Consider the following 18,646-nt stretch of genomic DNA (forward strand, 5'->3'; position numbering starts at 1 on the left):
CTGTATAATTTTGCTTTCTTAGGTATGAGTAATTTTGAACCTTATCATGGCAAGCTTTAAAATAAGCTTGGAGTCTATCTGCAGCTTCACAGTCCAAAAAAAAGGCAAGCTTATCCAAACTAACTTGTTCCAAATTTGGCCTAAAACAATATAAAATACCCATGTCTGGTGTCTGTTACCCAAACTGAGCAGTTCAGCTGAGTGTGATGAAAAATAATAAGTCCTTTAAAATTAGTCAAGAGTCAATATTAGTATTAGCAGAGTGCCTGTGAGAACCAGTTCTAGTCAAGCTTTTCATGGCCATCACTCAAATGAAAAATGGCAACAGAAGTTAGATATCATGGGGCATCTACCTGAACCATCAGATGACTGTGTTGACACATAAATCCATGCAAAATATATCTTAAAAAGACCTGCTTGCATATTTGACACAATATGTCAAATTTGACATTACTTCACAAACCAGGCCTGCAACACTTCCAAGAACAGCCTGAGCTGATGCCTGAATCCACCTGTGTCCATGCAGAGAGCAGAAAGACAGAGGAGCAGAGCTATGCCAGCCCTGGTGTCCCCTTCCAGGGGTCCTCTCCTCCTCCCTGGCCAACCACCACATCCCTGCCTCCCCTTCCTGAACACGGCTGCAACTAGAAGACAGAGCATGTGCAAAAGGGCCAGAATGATCCAATTCAGGGATAGGATTGGATAGGATATTTCAGCTGGTCAGTTGGAAGGGACAGGAAATCATGTAGTCCAACTTCCTGGCCATTTCAGGGATGACTAAAAGTTAAAGGATGTTGTTGAGGGCATTGTTCAAATGCTTCCTTTACACTCATAGGCTTGGGACATTGGCCACCTCTCAAGGAAGCCTGTTCCAGGGTTTGACCACCCTTCTTAGTGTCAGGTCTCAACCTTCCCCTGTGCAGTTTCGAACAATTCCCACGTGCCTTATCACTGGGATAAGAGACCAGGGAGAAGAGATTTACCTAGCTATCCCACACTGGTGGGCAGGGGGAATGAAAGGATAAGTTACAAAAACCATGTGCTTCCCTCTGCAATTCTCTCTTGGTCATAACTAATTCCAGGCCGGGATATTGATGGCCCAGAATGACCTCGTTCGTTCATTGTTGCTCCCATGAAAAACGGCAAGCAGCAAGGGAAAACTTGATCATACCCACAGCATCCTGTGGTGATCTCTCCAAGCCACTGAGCAGAAGAAGCACTGCTGGGCTCTCCTCAAAGAAACTGGATGAGGTTGCAAGTCATCAACTCCCATAAAGGAGGCAGAAATTCAAACCAGTCTTCTGGAGTGATTTACGTGGCACATAAAACTGAGAAACAACCATAGAAATCATTCAACAAATGATTGGGATTAGTTTTATGAATGCTACTTTTAAAAGGAGGGACAATGTAGCCCTTCTAACTTATGTGATGACATGTGCCTTATGGAAAGTCATTCCTGCCAGCAGCTTTGCAAGTTCAACACCCTCTGCCATCCCAAGGAATTCAATGGGGAAAAAAAATGCTATTTGGTGGCTCCAGCATCAAGATGTGCAGCTTGCCTTCCAGGGACAGGAACAGTTAAGAGTGGGTTTGCAATTGTATCAGGTCTATGCTTCCAGCAGCTCTGCAGTTCTTGTTAACAGATCCTTTCTTCACTCTTAAAAGTGCAGGATAACATCTGGGCCTTTTGGGAAGCAGTCTCACAATAAAGAAGCACTTTGTATAATTCTTCTTTCCTCGCCAAACCGCATCTGTCTGCTCTCCCTGCCCTTCTCCGCTCCATCCCGAGCTCCTTGGGGCTGTGGGGACATCTGTTAGCAGCAGCGGGCTGTCTCTGCCGAGCCATCAGTAGGTGGCACTGCCTGCTTTTTTGTCTCACCACATGAATGTCCACCCCCCCAACACCACTAACCATCTCGAAGGGTGCCCAAGAGAGCTAAATACCTCATCTCCTTCAAGGTGCACTTGCAATAATGTGAAGCAATGGATTGACTGGGGCAAAGGAGCCACTCCATTCACAGCTCCCCAGGCAGTGGTGGTGGCAGCAATTTCCAGAGGAAGGAGGTGACCAGCAAGAGGTGCCAACCTCCCCTGCCACTGACAAGATATGACAGGCTCATCTGTCTGGGAGCTGATGTTCCTCTGACCCCAACACCAGTTAAAGAGCCCCTATCAGCCTGGTCTTGCACCACGTGGTGGCCTCACTCATCTTTAACAAACTTGTCCCAAGAGCAGTTCAACAGAGGTAATTTAGAAAAACACTCCCAGTCTAACATGACGTTCCTAAATGCAGCACTCCTGTATCTGGGGTGCATAGTCAGAGCCCATCCAGCTCCAGCCTCAAAGGTTAATTCTCTTTAGGCACTTGTTTTTGAAAGATTTGATCCCCAAGAACTTGGAACCTCTGCTGCCCCATCCAAAAATTAAGAATGACAAATTCTCCATGTAGACTCCCACCAGCTGCTATCAGCAAGCACAGCACTTTCCTCAAGGCAGTAGTTCCCCGAGTCCTGACGGCCAAACTCCAGTCAGACAAGGATAAGACTCGCTGTCAGGAATCGTGCACCACTGCCACCACAAAAGCAATTCAATGCCCACCCGCTGGCAACAGGGAAGAGGTCCCTGAGTAGCTGTTTCCACAACAGCACAATCTCCCCTTCCCCCCTGCCTTCTGTGAAAACAACAGTAGATTCCTGCAAGAGGGACGGTGAAGGACCAGACCTTCAAGACTCCATACAATCCCTATGCAAATAAGTTTGCACTGGAAATTAATTGTATATTGACTCTCTTCACACTTGGAAAGATTGTCTACTTCCACCTGGAATAAGCAAACCATACACAAAGCTTTATTATTTTAATTCTCACATTAAAATTAAAACTGCCCTATCCTGTTGGCTATGCATATGTATAGGGAAACCATCAGAGTAAAAAAATCTCTTAATTATCACATGTAAAGGAAAGAAAATCCTGTTTGAAAATGGGTATTTTAAAACATTGTGATCGGCTAGCACATCTTAAGTCTACTTGTCAACAGTAAGTAGATGTATTATTTGCAGTCTATTTTAATCAACTAATTTTGCAAGAGACAAATATTCTCCCTGTAAATCATGACCATCTTTAAAAAATCAGCTACAAATACAATAGAGCTAAGTGACCCAATTCATACAGATACTGCTTTGATATTTGGATGGTGACTTTTCTAGTGCAGATGCCATCTCAGTATTTCAACTACACACTTTAACTTAAAGCTAAATAAGCCAAATGAGCTGGCCCCGTCTGGGCAGCCAGCAAGCCATTGGTGCTGTTAGTAGCTAAGTGTCTTCCACCAGCATCAGACAAAGCCAACCCATATCCCTGAGCTTTTGTGTGTGTTTTTATAAAGAGATTGGTAGCTTCTTCTTAAATTAAGCATTGTGAACTCACACTGGAAGTGCTGATAAATAGTTGTCACAGAAATAAGCTTGCACATTTCCAAACGTCTGCAGTTTCAGACCTTCCCTCCCTTCTCTTCAGCAATGCAAAGACGAAGAATGGCACCACCCTTAATTCTGATGCTTTAGGACTATAATTACATTATTACAGTAAATCAAACATTGCCTTTGTGTCACTACAATTGTGCTCGTTGTTTGAAATTAACTGCAAATGGTTTGATTTTCTTTTCTTCCTCAAATATGGGCAGGGAGGAATTAAAGCACTCTAAATCATTCCCCCCACTAAAATGCTCAGAAAGCCAGGATTCAGACAGCAGCATTTGAACTCTGCAAGAAAAGAAATGGCAGCACGGAGTGAAAGGAAGAGATCGAGCACTGCATTCGACAGAGCGACTGCAAAGCAATTAGCGGGCCGCTAAATCCTCTGTTACAACAACTCAGTGACCCAGTTCCCCCTCTTCCCCAGTGCCCTTCATTATAAAATCAACTTTAATGAACTAGCCCTCTCTTCGCCACTCCAAAGCAAATATATTTCCACCGCAGCCTGCACCTGCCCTTCCCAGCGGCTGCCGCCCCAGGGAGCCTGGGGCAGCCCCGACGGCGGGGGCAAGGGGGAGTGCCGGCCCAGCGCTGGCCCTTCGTGCAATGACGGAGCAGAGCGTGGAAATAAAAACAGGAAGGCAAGCATTGCCTAATGTGAAACCACTCTCCCTCTTGCTAGTTTTCCGTGTTTCTTTTGCCAGACTTGATTCACCACATCTGCCAGAGCTGACACATCTGGCTCCTTCCCCGGGCGGAGGGCACGGTGGATATGTCAGCATGTTGTCTAAAGGCACTGGTACTTTCTGGAAAGAGCTCTTTTCCCCTCTATCATATATCGTACAACAATCAAGTCTTTTTAAAAGGATGGCTAAAAAAAAAAAAATAAAAAGCTGATTTTGACAAGAGACAGGCCAGAATGAGAACTGCTGAGACAGTAAAGAACAAGCCTGTTATCTTACAAACTACACTTCAGGCTGTCAGCTGCCAGAGATTTACAGGAAAACCCCCCTTCCTAGGACTGAACCGACACGAAACTTTATTTTCAGCAAAAGAAACTCATGAACGCACTCACCGCCACCAGTCCCTGACCGGGGCCGGGGATGCCCGGGAGCGGCCGGGCGGGTTCCAGCTGCGGCAGGGCGGCTGCCGGCCGCCTGCGTGGCCGCGTCCCCGGGCTCGCTCCCTCCCACGCCCGCGGCGTGGGGAGGCGGAGGAAAAGCTCCCGCTGTCCGCAAGCGGCCCCGCTTCGCCTCCAGCCCGGGCGCTCTCCAAGGAGCTCCCCGGTGAGCGCCGCCGCCCTGCTCCATCCCTCCCGGCCCCCCGCCTGCCCCAGCCGGGGCTGCCCGCCAGCCCTGCCCTCCCCCGGCACGGCAGGGTGACAGGAGGGTGGCACGTCCTTCCTGCTATTTATAGCAGCCGGCTCGTATTTGGGTATGCCGGGAACCGCCGGGGAGGGGGGGAAAAAAGCAAAACAGAGGTAAGAAGCAAAGGCAGGGAAGCTCCCGGGCCCCGCTGGCACAAAAGGTGTGGCATAGTGCCTTTGGCCGCTGTAGCCAGTGCGGTTCTCCTGCTCCAATGGGAGCTGAAGGGCCTGTCAAAAGCCAGAGGAAGGAGGAGACGCTGGCTTTTGAACTGATTCCTCTGCCTCGGCAGCAAACCCTGGACAGTGAATTCTAAGCCCGGAGCCGGCTTTTGCTGAAAACAAGTTAAAAATCATGGATCCTGTCCTGTGTGAAATTTTAACAGAGGCATAACCAATATTTCACGTTATTCCCTGGTGCCCCATTTTCCACATCGGTTCCACAACTCCTGCATGACACCAGAGACCTGCTCCTGGCCCACAGCGCTGTCCCGACAGTGTCCAGACAGCGCCTGTCAGGTCGATATTTACCGTCTCCTTTCAAGGTAATGCCTTATCACCCTGACTCAGCCGCAGCACCCCGGCCCCCTGCGCCCCCACAACGCGGTGCATTAAACAGCAAAGGCAGGACGGCCGGGGCCCGGCAGCACCGCGGGGGCTGATGCAGCAGGAGGGCAGGCAAAAGGAAACACAATGACAAAATCGGAACGAATCTGAAAACATGTTTCTGCTTTAAGTGTAATCTATTTTTAAATCGGGTGGCATGTAAATATGAAGCCCTAACTAACAGACGGGATTTGTGCCCATGAGAACATTTTCCCAGCACGGAGGCTGGGCGTGTTTCTCCTGGCGCTGGTGGAAGTGCCTGCTCATCCTCCAGCTCCTCCTGCCCCGGCTCTCCCCGCCAAGGGACACCGTGCATCTCGCCTGCGTTTGCCTCTTTCAGAGTCCACCTGACATCCCAGACCGGAGAAATTAATTACTGTGGTCCCTCCACATCATCCCGAACCGGAGAAGTGAATTCCTGTGGCTCCTCCAAGGTTTGCTGTGGGGGGAAGCGGGGCGCCGGGTAACTTCGGCAGCGCTGCCAGAGACCCCCCGCCTGCACCTGCAGGGACAAGACAGCACACCCCACTTCCTTTTCACGAGAGGGGTGGCTCCAAATTAATGCCAAATTAGTCCTTCCAGAGAAGAAAACTACACATGAGTAAAACGGGGAAGAAATGCTAGTGCCTACCAAAATGACTCAACTCTAAAAAACACACACTGGCCAACTCACACTAAGAAAAAAAAAATCAAGACAAAACCAATCTTGAGGGAAACAAAATCCTCTCAGAGCAACCAGTAACGGTGGCTGCACCCAAGCATGCCTCTCCCAAACAGAATTCATCACAGCTTAAGAGGAACAACTAATATCCCTCCTAGGAGTTTGTAAGACGTTGTTCTTCCTATGAATTATAGTGAAGACCTGACCCCACAGAGGAAAGAGAAGGAAAGAGAAGGAAGGAAAGAGAAGGAAGGAAAGAAGGAAGGAAGGAAGGAAGGAAGGAAGGAAGGAAGGAAGGAAGGAAGGAAGGAAGGAAGGAATCTATTTTCTTGTCGTGGATAAATCATGACTAGCCTTTCTTTGAACAGTTTATGAAACTCGAGAGCTTTGATCGCTGGGATCTAAAGTTCTCGTGGGGGAGCTGGTACTCCTGCTGCAGCTGCTGAAGAAGAAACACAACTCCTTTACCCGATTCAGTTCAAAAAGCACCTACTGTGAGACCGTCTGGTCTAACGTTCATTTTTTATTCTACTGCAACGCTCATGCTATGCGAAACGCAATAGGAATTTCCATACCAGCATTTACATCCAAATGGACCCGCTGAGATTCACGCTGATGTGTAACAGCCCTACAATGCAGCCCCTTCTGGCAAGTGCGCGGTGCCGGCGCACCGGCCAGCAGGACTCCCACCCGGCCTGTCCTGGGTGAGCCCCCTGGGCTGACCCGTGTGCCGGGGCTGCGCGGATCCAGCTGAGCCCGCCGGGAGTCCCAGCAGAGGCTGCCAGGGGTGATCCCACCGCTGTCTTCTCTCCGGGGGTACCGGAGCCAGCGGCGCTTGCATTCAAGCCGGCCTTTATTTCCCGCTAATCGGGGGCTGTTTGTGGATTTCTGAGTCCTTCCTCAGCCTCTCCCTCGCCCCTTCCCTCACCTCAGTATTCATTTTGTTTACGAGGAAGCGGGATCAGAGCGCAAGCCGCAGGGCCGGCCGCCGCGGGGGGATGCCGGGCAGGAGGGGGAACGCGCCGCATCCCGCACCGCTCCCGGCCTTGCCTCGGGCGATTCACTTGTCGCCGGGGGGTGAGCACCGCCGCTGCCAGCGGAAAGCGCCCATCGAGGCGCCTTCCCGCGGACACGCGATGGGGACGGGAGGTACGGAACCGCCGTGCTGGGGACAGGGCACATCTGCCCCGGCCACCGCGACCCCCACCGTGCCTGCCGAAGGGGGCTGCCCACGGAACGGGGGACAGGGGTGTGTGTGCGAACTCTCGGGATCTCCCCGGCCGCTCCCCGCGCACGCCGGGAGTGGCGGCGGTAGCTCCGACAGGTTGCCCGCGGTGGAACTGAGAGCGCCGGCGAAAAGCAGCGCGACCCCCCCGCCCCGGCGGGGCTCGGCGGCCGGACCCGCGTACCTGCAGGACGTTGGCGTGGCGCAGCCGCTGCAGCAGGATCATCTCTTTGACGATCTTGTAGGCGGCTAGGCGGTAGCAGTCCCCCAGGGCGGAGAACTGCCGCACGCAGTGGGCGATGTCGTGCCCGCCGAAGTCCACCGCCTTCAGGGCCACGGCCAGCGTGCGGTTGAGGACCGCCTTGTAGACCGCCTTGGTGTAGCCCGAGCCCAGGTACTGCACGCCGCTGACATCGCGGATGTCGCGGCAGCCCAGCAGCGGCGGCTCCAGCGAGAGTTCGGCCGAGGCGCCGGCCCACGGCCCCGCCGCCGCTCGGCCCCGCGGCCCCGGCGGCCGCNTGCCGGTAGCGCAGCACCTCCTCGTAGCGCTCGCGGATCTGCCGCGCCAGGGCGGCCTGGCCGCCGCCGATCTCCTCCTCCGGCGGGTAGAGGGGGGCGCCGGGCGGGGAGGGGGGCAGCTCGTCGCGGGGCGGCGGCGGGTGCTCGGAGCCGGGGATGAACAGGAGGTTGAGCAGGGTGCCCAGGAGGAAGGCGAGGCAGCAGCCGGCCGCCACCGCTGTCTTCCTGCGCCTCATCGCCACTTCGCTGACGGCTTGTCCAGCCTTTCGGGCTTCTCTCCTCTCGCCCCTTCCCCGGGAACCAGCTCCGAGGCTTTTTTTCTCCTTTTTTTCTCCCCCTCTTTTTTCCCCCTCCCGGCTATGCCGGCGGCAAAACGGCCCCGGGCGCTCAGCCGGAGCTCAGCCCCTTACGACGCGCCCGCATGACACTTGCCTCCCTGCTTTTAAGGCTCTGAAGCACTTATTATTAGCGGGACACGGGGCGGGCGGGGGGATCCCCGTCCCGCTGCCCCCGCCGACGCGCGCTGATTGACAGCCCGGCCCTTCCCGCGGCCCGGCCGAGCAGCAGGGGGGCCTGGGAAACGTAGTCCCCCGCAGAAGCCCCGCCGGCCGCCGGCGAGCCCGGGAGCCGGGACTACATCTCCCAGGCTCGGCCGAGCCCCCCGGCGGGGAAGGCGCGGAGAGGGGCGGGACGGGCGGGCGGGCCCCCCCGACGGGCGCTACCGGGCAGGGCGGGCCCTGGGCGCTGCCGCCGGGCCGGGAGGGACCCGGGTGACTGTGGCTCTTCCCACGCGTGGCCGCGCAGCCCGGGGAAATCGCGCCGGCAGCGGTTTGGGCGGGATGCCCTTATCCCCCTCCTCGGCAGCCAAGGGGTTTGGGGGGTGTGTTGTGCGAGCATCCACGTACCACCGCAGAGCCACACAAAGGAGAGGGGTTCGATGTCTTTTCCGCACCAAAATAAAGCGAAAGGAGGCGGCTGCAGCCCGGAGCTGTGGGTTCGTCATTCCGAGTGAAAATTGCAGCGGTCGCGCCCCCTCCAGCCACGGCACAGCGCGGAGGAGAGCAGAGAGGGGATGGGGCTGCGTGTCACCCACGGGAAAGAGCAGCCACAAATCACGGGCTCGGCAGGGGGTAGCCCCTGCCCCGTTGGAAATGTGAATTGCAGGGGTAAGCGCTAATGACATGGTTATCCATCAAGCCCACATTACGATGCTGTTAGCAACTAATTAACAAATACAATCAGCCCGCGAAACTTCCACAAAGGAGAGACCATCAACAAGAGAAAAGCCGTAAAGAGTCAGGCGAGGCAAAGTTCACCACAATAGAAGTGGGAAATCATTTCCAATAAGGGAAAGGGACGAGACATTTCGGTAATACACATCGGAGAGAACGCAGGGGGAAAAAACAACACACAAAAAAAAATTCCAAAAACAGCAGCCACGGTTCCCGGGAACTAGCGATCAGTGATCGTCTGCCTTTCCTCCAGCACTGACAAAAAACGGAGCTCGGTAACTCAGCCCTCAGACTCCGCCCGTCCGCTGCCGGCGCCCAGACCCGCGGGGAAGCGCCCGGGGACCGGAGGCAGCGGCGAGACCGGGAGGAGGCAGCCTCGGCAGGGGATGTGGAGACCGACCGTCTCTCCCAGCAGCCTCGGAGCCTTTCTGTCGCCGCTTCCCGAGAGCCCTCCGCAGGCACCGGGAGCACGGCCCACCCGCGGCCCCGCACACGGGGCGGGCAGAGGCTCGGACTGAGACCGGACCAGGCGCCCCAAGCCCGAGGGTCTCCCGAGCCTGGCACCAACCACCGCAGAAAAGTGACGGGAGGGAACGTAATCACCTATTAAAATAAAAACAACAATTGTAGGAAGGGGGGGGGCTGTCTACCCCCAAGGGACAGCAGGCTCCGCGGGCGCGCCGCTCCCGCATCCCGCTGCGCGCTGCCCCGCGGTACTTGCTCCGCCCGCCGGGCCGCTGCCACCTGCCTCCCCGCGGGGGAGGAGCAGGGCTCGGGGGAACGCTTTTATGGATGGGGTGGGGTTTTGGGTTGGTTGGGGGTTCGGGTCGTCTTTTGTTTCTTTTTGGGGGTTGGGGTTTTTTGCTTTCCTTCATCATTTCTGTTCTTACCTATCGAGAGCAGCGTTTTACCCTCCAGAGGCAGCCAATTCCCGCTGCGATAAGTGGGATTTTCACGGGTGTAGAGGACGGGTAGCAGGCCGTTTTTATGGGTTTCTTTCCAAAGTGAAGGCGTTCATAACGGCAGGAAATGAATTTCCAAAGATGTTGTGACACCTGCAGCCCTCCCTGCTTTGAGCGGGACCCCCCACCCCCCCAGCCCCCGCAGGAGACGGGAGGTTCGGGTTGCCTTCCCGCGGTAGGTGCGGGAAATCTGAAGGCACCGGACCTCTCCCGCTGCTGAGCCCTTCCTCGGCCGGCCGCTGGCAGGGCAGAGGGCTCCTGGAGAGACTCGGTGCACTACTATTATTATTATTATTATTATTATTATTATTATTATTACTCAGGCGGTCAGCCCGTACCCAGCGCTGCAGGCCAAGCCAGCGCGGAGGGGCCAGCGCTGCGCTCTTCCCGCTGTCCTGCGCGTCCTCCGGGGAAATCACGGCGATTTGTCCGTGCCTTTGAAACATGCACGCTCGGCTGGATTTACGGCTTGGTTGATACGAGCCAACACTTTTTATTATTGCACAGATAAGAGTCAGAATATAGCCGCGATCGGCCGGAGCGGTTGTGCAAGCCCATAGAGGCGGCGGCCCCGGATGGTTACGAGCGAGCGGGGTGAGCTCAGCAGAATATTGTTTACAGGCCAGACCGGGGGTGACCCGAGGCCAGCGGGCTCATGGAGCAAGGAGCCGGCTTCTCCGAGAGGCCGTGCCCGCCACGAGAGCGGAGTGTGGCCCTGGGGATGCTGCAGCCCCGGGGGGCAGCTGAAGGCCCCGGCAGGGCCAGCGCGGAGAGAAAGAAGAGAGGTCTTGCTCGGCTGTGCACCTCGCATGGTACCCACTGCCCCGCGGGTCTGGAGGAGCTGCACATCTCCCCGAGACGGGGGCAGTGCCCGCCTTCCTTGCAGGGAGGAGGAGGGTCCGCAGCGACACGGGGTTCTCCCCGGAGCATCCCCGGGCGCCCCGAGGTTGCGCACCCTGCGTGTTTGTGCAGTTTACACGAACACAACCGGACTGCAAAACAGATGCTCCGTAACAGCGGGTCACCTGTTTTTCACATCATGCTCGGTCTCAAAGCCGGTTTTCTTCATTATATCCTTCCCTACAGATACCATGAAATACATCACTCATTTAGATATGGGAGCCGGCCTCTGGAGGACGACTTGCGCGGAGCACTTTGATGTTGAGAGACAGATTTCAAAAGATAGAAAGCCCCTTCGATGTTTCTAATTACCCCGCGCCCGGGGCCTGCCACTGATTAGGGCGGCGGTGCCGGGGTGATGCCGAGGCGGGCGGCCCGCGGGGCACGGCCCGGCTCGGCCCGGCTCGGCCCGGCTGCGCGGAGAGGGGCGATCCTCCTCCTCCATCCGCCGGCCAGGGAGGACCACACGGGTGCATCAGCAGAGCTCCGCTAAAGCCAACAGCGAGCCGCGGCCACAGCCCGGGCTGGCAGAAGGGGAAGCAGCCTTTGCTGCATGCCCAGCGCCTTCCCGCCGCGGGAGGAGGTTTGGGAGCAGGCGGGATCTGCTCCCGCAGCCAAGGCCCTTTTGCAAGAGACTGCGCTGAAAGCATTACAGCCCTTACTAACACTTCTGCTCACATGCGAGCCTTTTATCTCGGCAACGCTGTTGGAAAAGCTGAATCACTGCGGAGAAAGTGAGGACTGAGGGGTATTTTTTCATATGCAACAAGCTGCTCTTTATTTAATCCTCACAGCCCCTATTTCTATCAATATTCCTAGAGCTGAGAGATCAAACACGGAAAAATTAAAACCATGCTACCACACTAAATAAGATTAAGATCATGGCAGTACATTGGCTGCTCCTTGGGGAAATAATTTTGTTGCTGCAGGAGCCATGGCCATCCTGCAGGCAAAGCTTGTGTTTCAGGAATGGCTGATGGGAAAGACAGTTGGGAGTTGCCTCCAAACCCAACCAGGATCCATCTCAAATGCCCACGACCCTGTGCCCTTCTGCTCCCAGCCCAATTCCTTGGGCATTACTTCTCTACAGAGTCAAAGAAATTTGCTGTGCTGAGCCCCATTATCCCTGTTTCGCTCTCACCAGCAGGCATCTTCAAGTGAGTCCCACTGTTGGTATCAAGGGATTTTGACTTCAGGCCCAAAAAAAGAAGTCCCACATTTTCAAGCATAGGTAGCTTCAGGATCTCAAAAAAAACCAAACAAAAAACCCACAAATGGAAGCTTGCAGCTGGAATAATTCAGTTTCTGCTGAGGAAGCTTGTTCTTTCAGAACTGTCCCGTGCTCACATGATTCCCCTTTGACACTTAAGGAATTAATTCTATTTTAAATTTTAGATTATTTCATAACCTTTTGAATTCCTGGTCATCTGTTCTGGCTGCTTATGTGGAAGAAGAGTTCAGAAGCCTCTTGAAAACAGAGTCTATGGACTGTGTGCCTTTCCGCTGAGGGGTCTTCCATGGCCAGCCTCTCCTTCATTCCCTGCTTTGACAAGGACTTTTCAGCTTTCAGGGAAGGGTAGAAATCCTCTCTTTCCTCAGGGATGTGGACCTTTGCACATGTACATTTTGTAGCCTTCTTTAAGTTTTCATACAATCTCTGTAGTGTTTTACAGGATCTTTTTTTCTGATGTTCTTTGCCTCTCTTTCCTCAGGGATGTGGGGCCAGCAGTGGACCCTTGCACATGTATATTTGGTAGCCTTCTTTAAGTTTTCATACAATCTCTGTAGTGTTTTACAGGATCTTTTTTTCTGATGTTCTTTCTTTTCTCTGAGGAAACACACTCCCTTGATATTTGAAGCAAGCTGAGATGCAGCCAATTGTATTAGTTCTGTCTGGAGCAAAAATGCACAATGAAACACTGGACGTGTGGTATGAGTCCAAAATAAATGGTCAGTAGCAGAGCCAGCAAAAACCTACGAGCTCAGATAGCCTGCAATAAAGAAAACCTTGGATTTTACCTGCAGTGCTCTGCATTTTTCCAAAGGGAAAAATGAACTTTGGAGTTTAGAGAGCTTGGGAAGAGACACTGGGGTACTGAGCCTTTTTCATTACGTTTGTGAATTGTGATGACTCTTGCATTTTTCATGAATACAGCATCTGTAAGTGGGAGAAAGTGTTTTATCTCCTAACCTGTTATTCTCAAAGCGCAGCAGTTCGGGTTTTATGTGCCAGATGTCTGTGTGTCCTGACTCTTCAGGCGGCTGGGATTAAAGCTTCCCTGTATCAGAGAGGTGTTATAAGGATAACTCCGTTAATGTATGTGGAAATCTGGTACTGCAGCGATAAAGACCCTGTAAATATTTACACAGACAGACGAGCTCATGGAAATTTTACATTATTAACTTAACTTCATTACAAGGAAGTAGTTGAGAAAGTCAGCAGTATATTACATTCGCTTTTTTTTTTAATTAAACATTGACAACACATCTGGTGCTGCTTCAAGCCACTAGATTTAGAGGGTCACTCTTTTAAATATTTTACAATCTGCAGGGAAATATCAAGTCTCAGGCAAAAGAGAAAAAGAAACATAGCTGCTATAAGAATAAATCTTGCCAGTCAGACCTTTTACACTTTTAAGACTTAATAAAATAGTGAGTAAAGAACAACCAGAGAAAATAATTTATTTGGGCATTCAAAAGCCTTTTGATAAACACCCATACAAGAAACTGTTAAGGAAACTTGGTAACCACAAAGTGAGAGGTAAAGTCCTGTCATGGATTAAAATCTGGTTATAAATGGGTGTGGAATAAATGGCCAATTCTAGTAGGGAAAGAGATTAATAATGAGGTGCCCTAGAGAGTGAGACTCAGACCAATATTGTTTAATGCTTTATTAATAACCTGGGGGTGAATAGTGAAGTGGCAAAAGTTGATGTCAATAGAAAAGTACTTAGCTTAGGTCAGGAGCAACTCCAGAAGAATTTAATAAAATGGCAGGACCATATGCAGAAGTATGAGGGCAGCTTGGGAAGTGGCTTCAAAACCTACAGCAGCTCTCTTGCTCCTTCTGGCACATGGGCGTGTTCTCAACAAAGCTGGGGGTAGGTGGTCAGACAACAGGCAGACATTTCCAAGCGTCCCAAGTACTTTTTGACTCTTTTCAGTTGCTCTTTTCAGCTCCCCTAGTTAGTTATGCCAGGAGGAAAGAGTGAGCTCCCACATGGCATGGCCCCTCTACCAGTCTCTGACTAGTATCTCCAAAAGCTCCTCCAGTAATTGTTTAAAAAAAAACAGTGAGTTTCCATTCCTGATCTTTCCCTAAGGACATGACAAAAACTCTGGCATCACCTCTCTCAGACATTTTAAAAATTATGTGTTCAGTCTGACTAGCATGACATGGTAACAAACCTCAAGCCCGATTAGTCTGAGGATGTAAGCTCCTGAGTGGTGCCTGGCACCTGGAAAAACAAAACCTGCCAGCACAGCTGGGGTGCCAATGTGAATATAGTGGTCTCTTTATCTGGTGCTTAAAATAAGGGGTAAAGACACAAGCAGCTACCTGGACAAGTGGGACAGTTGTTTACTCTGCGGCTTCTTCTTTCTACTGATTTCTGTGTGGCTGTGTCTTAACTGAGCTGTGCTGATGTGAAATGTAGCACCCTGAGCGGGCACTGGCCTGGGCTCACACTGCAAGGTGTGTGTCTGAGCCTGCTACACAGACAAATGCACTCACGGCACTCTGCATGGCGATCCATGGCACCTCCTGTCCCCTTAGTCCCAACCCTTCCGTCTCCACAGTGCCACCCAAACACAGCGCAGGCTTTTGAAGGTAATGGCATTCATGGAAGTTCAAATGGCTGCTTTTCACAGGGATTTAGTATTGTTTTGTTTTCACCCAGTGGGTAATTTCCAAGGATACTATTCTGGAAAAGAAAGCAACTCATAAAGAAAGATTTTTTAAAATCCTCTCGATATGGCTTGTAAAGTATTTTGAAGTACCAGTAACAAAAGAAATTATTTTTAAATCCCCTCTTTCATTTGATGATTTATATTACATTAAACTGCCCTGTGTGACCAGCATTGGAACCCCAGAGGAGTAGATGGGGCTCAATACCCAAGAGGAATTGGAAGGCATCACACCCCAGGTGGGAAGTCCACATGCACACGGGAAGTGACGTACCTATGATCCTGCAGCACCCAGAAGACACCCCAAGGCTCTCCCTTCTCAGTCAATTACACTGCCTTGCCTTATCCCCATGTTTGTAGTTCAAACAAGCTCTCCATGGCTTGTAGGCACTCTTGGGATTCTTGCTTTTACTTCTTTCTTTTCATAGTCTGAAATGGAAAACCACACACACATGCACGTGACATCTGGTCAGCCTAAACAATAACCTAATACTTTAATGCAGGGGGTGGGCTCCCAGTGTGAATGGGCTTCGTTTGTGGAGCTTTATGAATTGACATCAAATGAGGAGTTGCCCAGAAGTGAAGAAACACCTTCAGAATCACTGGTCTAATCACTCAGCATGTGGAACCAGGAATTCTGCTGAGGATCACACTGGACAGGAGCAATTTTAGAGGACAGAGATGGGTGCTGTGTTTGCTTCTAAGCCTCTAGCTCTAAGCCACAATTCTCTGTGGCCATGGCTCACACAGTTGTTGTGGGAGGCAAAATGTTCAGGCAACATCATGGTAATGTTTGCAGTGATTATGATACCACACAAGCATAGTGTGCAGTCATGCAAATGTGAAGGTCACTAAATGTCTTGGAATTTATGGCTTAAAATTGGTACATTCCACAATTAGCACCATCACTTTTCTCCATACAAAGATAAGCTTTGGGAGCTTGTTCTGGGAATCAGAATTCTAGTCAACCTGTGGCCCTGAGCAGTTGCAGAATTAAAGCAAGAAAGACTACAACTCAAGTATGTGACTTCAAACCACTGAGGCAGAGCCCTAGCATTCCTTGGAAGTGGCTGCCCTCTGCCTGCCTGACTGTCCTGAAGTGGGGGAAGGTCTGGCTGCCTCCACAGTGTCTTTACCACTCATCTCTTCAAGCCCTGCTTGAGGTCTTGTCTTTTCCATCTTCACCTCTTCTCCCAGCACACCCTATTTTTCCTTCATGAAGCCTTTCCAGTCACCCCTTTTGATCATTACTCCTGTCAGAGAGAAAATGGCAGTTTCTCAGCCTCCTCCTCGTCCTCTCCTCCTTTGCAGACTGCAATGACTGCATGCAGTGACCAAGCCACTTCTAGCAGGGCAGTGCTGATTCCTCTCCTCCTTGCTCCCAGAACAATAAGCAAAGGCAGCATTTAGTTAATCCAGGCATAATTAATCACCACCAATGTTTTTATTTTAATTCATCTGTTTACATAGCATTGAAGAGATTTAGGAGCTGTGAGTTTTTATGCATGATTGTAGAAGATACAGATGCAGATATTTTGCCACGCCATAAAATCCTTTGCAGCAGTAGCAGTTTTTTAGGGGACTTAAACAATTTTGGATAGAAATCAGCACAGAAATAAAAGGGTCAGACTGGAGAGGTACAGAAGGAGGATGTCTGAGTCTTAGTTGTTCCAGCAGCACAGAACAATGGAAAGGAGCAGAAGCAGAGTATTTTGCACTCAGAAGATGATTTCTTGCTGTCTACCAGTTCACAAAGACATGGCAAAGAGGATGGCCTAGATCTGTAGTTTATTCCTGTGCCTTTGGTATCTGCCTCCAAGGATGCTGGCAGGCAGGATAATTGCAGTAGTGGTTTCTAGAGATGGGAATACAGTACTTTCTGTGAGAGAAAAGGAAAGATGTCAGGTCCCTTTACAGCCTTTCCTTTGAATAGACAAGATGTTTGAATTGTTTCTCAGAGTCACTTAAAAAAAAGGCATGTGAAAATGTCAGAGAATTTCCTCTTTCCCTTTCCCACCCAAATACAAAATCAAATAAAAGCAAACACATGGGACACAAATACAAGAGCAGCCCCCTCTGCACGTATTCGCTGTGATACACAGGCTGTTTCCAGATGTATGGATTAGATTTCATCCAACTACTGCTGAAAGCTCAGCCTAAGAGTATATATTGACCAAGCTGGAAACTTCTGGGGAAACTAAAGCACCCAGTGGTCAGGCTCCTGCCTTTGGATATGATATTGGTCACTGCATCTACTTTGTGACCCTTTTGCTGTCCCTTCATTCCAATTAGACTATTTTCAAGCCTGCTAAAGTATAAATTTAAAGCCCCTGGTGTGTAATTAAAAATGATAAATAAATTATGTGGGGTTTTCCTGTCTTTTGCCTGATTATTTTTAAATCAACTGTTGGCATAGTTTAGGGAACATATAGCCCTGTTAACATAAGCAGTGAAGTACACTCACATGAACACTTCATCATTGATAAAAACCAATTGCATCATGTTAAACAACCTCACAAACAGTTTGGAATTTTCATGCATCATGTGGATGAATGTCCCACAAAACTGCTTTTACTAATTGAATATTTGTGTGTGTGGTTGGACCCCGTATAGGAATTTCTCAGACTTAAGTATGCATTCAGGAATAGTTAGTATATGGGTAAAAGGGATCACATGTACAGACTTGATGCCTGAGGCTGTGATTATTACTGCCTAACTTGGTGCTTAGTATTTTTGGTCCTGATTCCAATCCTGGTGGTTAGGATTGTCCTGCAATCCAGGAGATCTACATATCTGAATCCCAGAGGGACCAGAGTTAGCCCTTGTCCCTCATTTCTTACTGGAGTACTCTGGCAGTTTCCCTCCACCATAAATACTCATAATGGGCTGAGTATTAAAAATTATTACAGAAATTATTCTGTACTGGAGTACTTTTTATCAGCTGCTACATAAAAGCATTAGTCAGTCCCTGATTCAATATGTATGAAAGAAACAGACACAAAGCACTCGCATTTCCAGCAGCTGGGGAAGGTTTAACAACACTGAAGGTGGCTTTAAAGTCCATTTTGCTGGTGTCAGCTTTAGGACAGTTAATGCATGAGCTCACAGATGGGGGGAGATGCCCAGTGGGTTTCTGCCTGACCAGCCAAGCCCTGCACTGGCTGCAGAGTGAGGGTGCTCACAGCTGCATGGCTCAGCACATGGCCACGGGAACAGGAGCACCCTGCTGCCTTGGCTGGTGGGCACTGACCTGCCAGTAGGGATTGGGCACCCTGGGTCAAGGGTTGAAGAGATTTCTGAGGATTCTTCACATTATAGGCTGTTATTAAGGGGAAAAATAAAACAACACACCCTCACACCAACCCCCCCAAAAAAATTTAAAGATTGTTTACATCCTCAAATCTAGGTTAATTCTGGAGCCACCTCTGAATCTGGCAAAACCACACTGATCTCAACTGCTTTGACAGAAATGCTGGGAATTTTATGTTCTTTGAGCACCCCAATGGGTTGAAAATATTCCTGAGAGATTATTAGGCTCTCAGCTACTGCTCCAATTCACAGAAATTAAACCTTCCATCATCTGGTTTTTATATTTGGGAAATGTCAGCTATACTTCCTATCACATATATTGTTGCTTCAATGCACTGAGCCTTCTGTGAATTTCAAAACACATAACTCAGCTCTCAAGCATTTCTTTTGTAAATATTGATAATGGTTTCAAGTTCTTTATTAAATAACTTTTTAATGAGTTTGAGGACAAAGAACTATTTTTTCACAGTCTCACAAAGATAAGAATCATAAC

General features: G+C 50.6%; 1 protein-coding gene across 1 annotated transcript in view; it reads right to left on the reverse strand.

Annotated features, from left to right (window-relative positions):
• The window catches only part of PKDCC (protein kinase domain containing, cytoplasmic), a 35,548-nt gene extending 27,177 nt beyond the window's left edge, over nt 1-8,371 (reverse strand). The window contains 2 exon segments of the mRNA XM_039698001.1: nt 7,510-7,836; nt 7,838-8,371. Coding sequence (XP_039553935.1) covers nt 7,510-7,836; nt 7,838-8,080 — 570 coding nt within the window. The 5' untranslated portion in view covers nt 8,081-8,371.
• Between the last annotated feature and the right edge of the window lie 10,275 nt (nt 8,372-18,646).

This window comes from Passer montanus, unplaced genomic scaffold, assembly GCF_014805655.1.
Source record: "Passer montanus isolate IOZ18808 unplaced genomic scaffold, ASM1480565v1 scaffold12, whole genome shotgun sequence".
Classification (NCBI taxonomy): domain Eukaryota; kingdom Metazoa; phylum Chordata; class Aves; order Passeriformes; family Passeridae; genus Passer; species Passer montanus.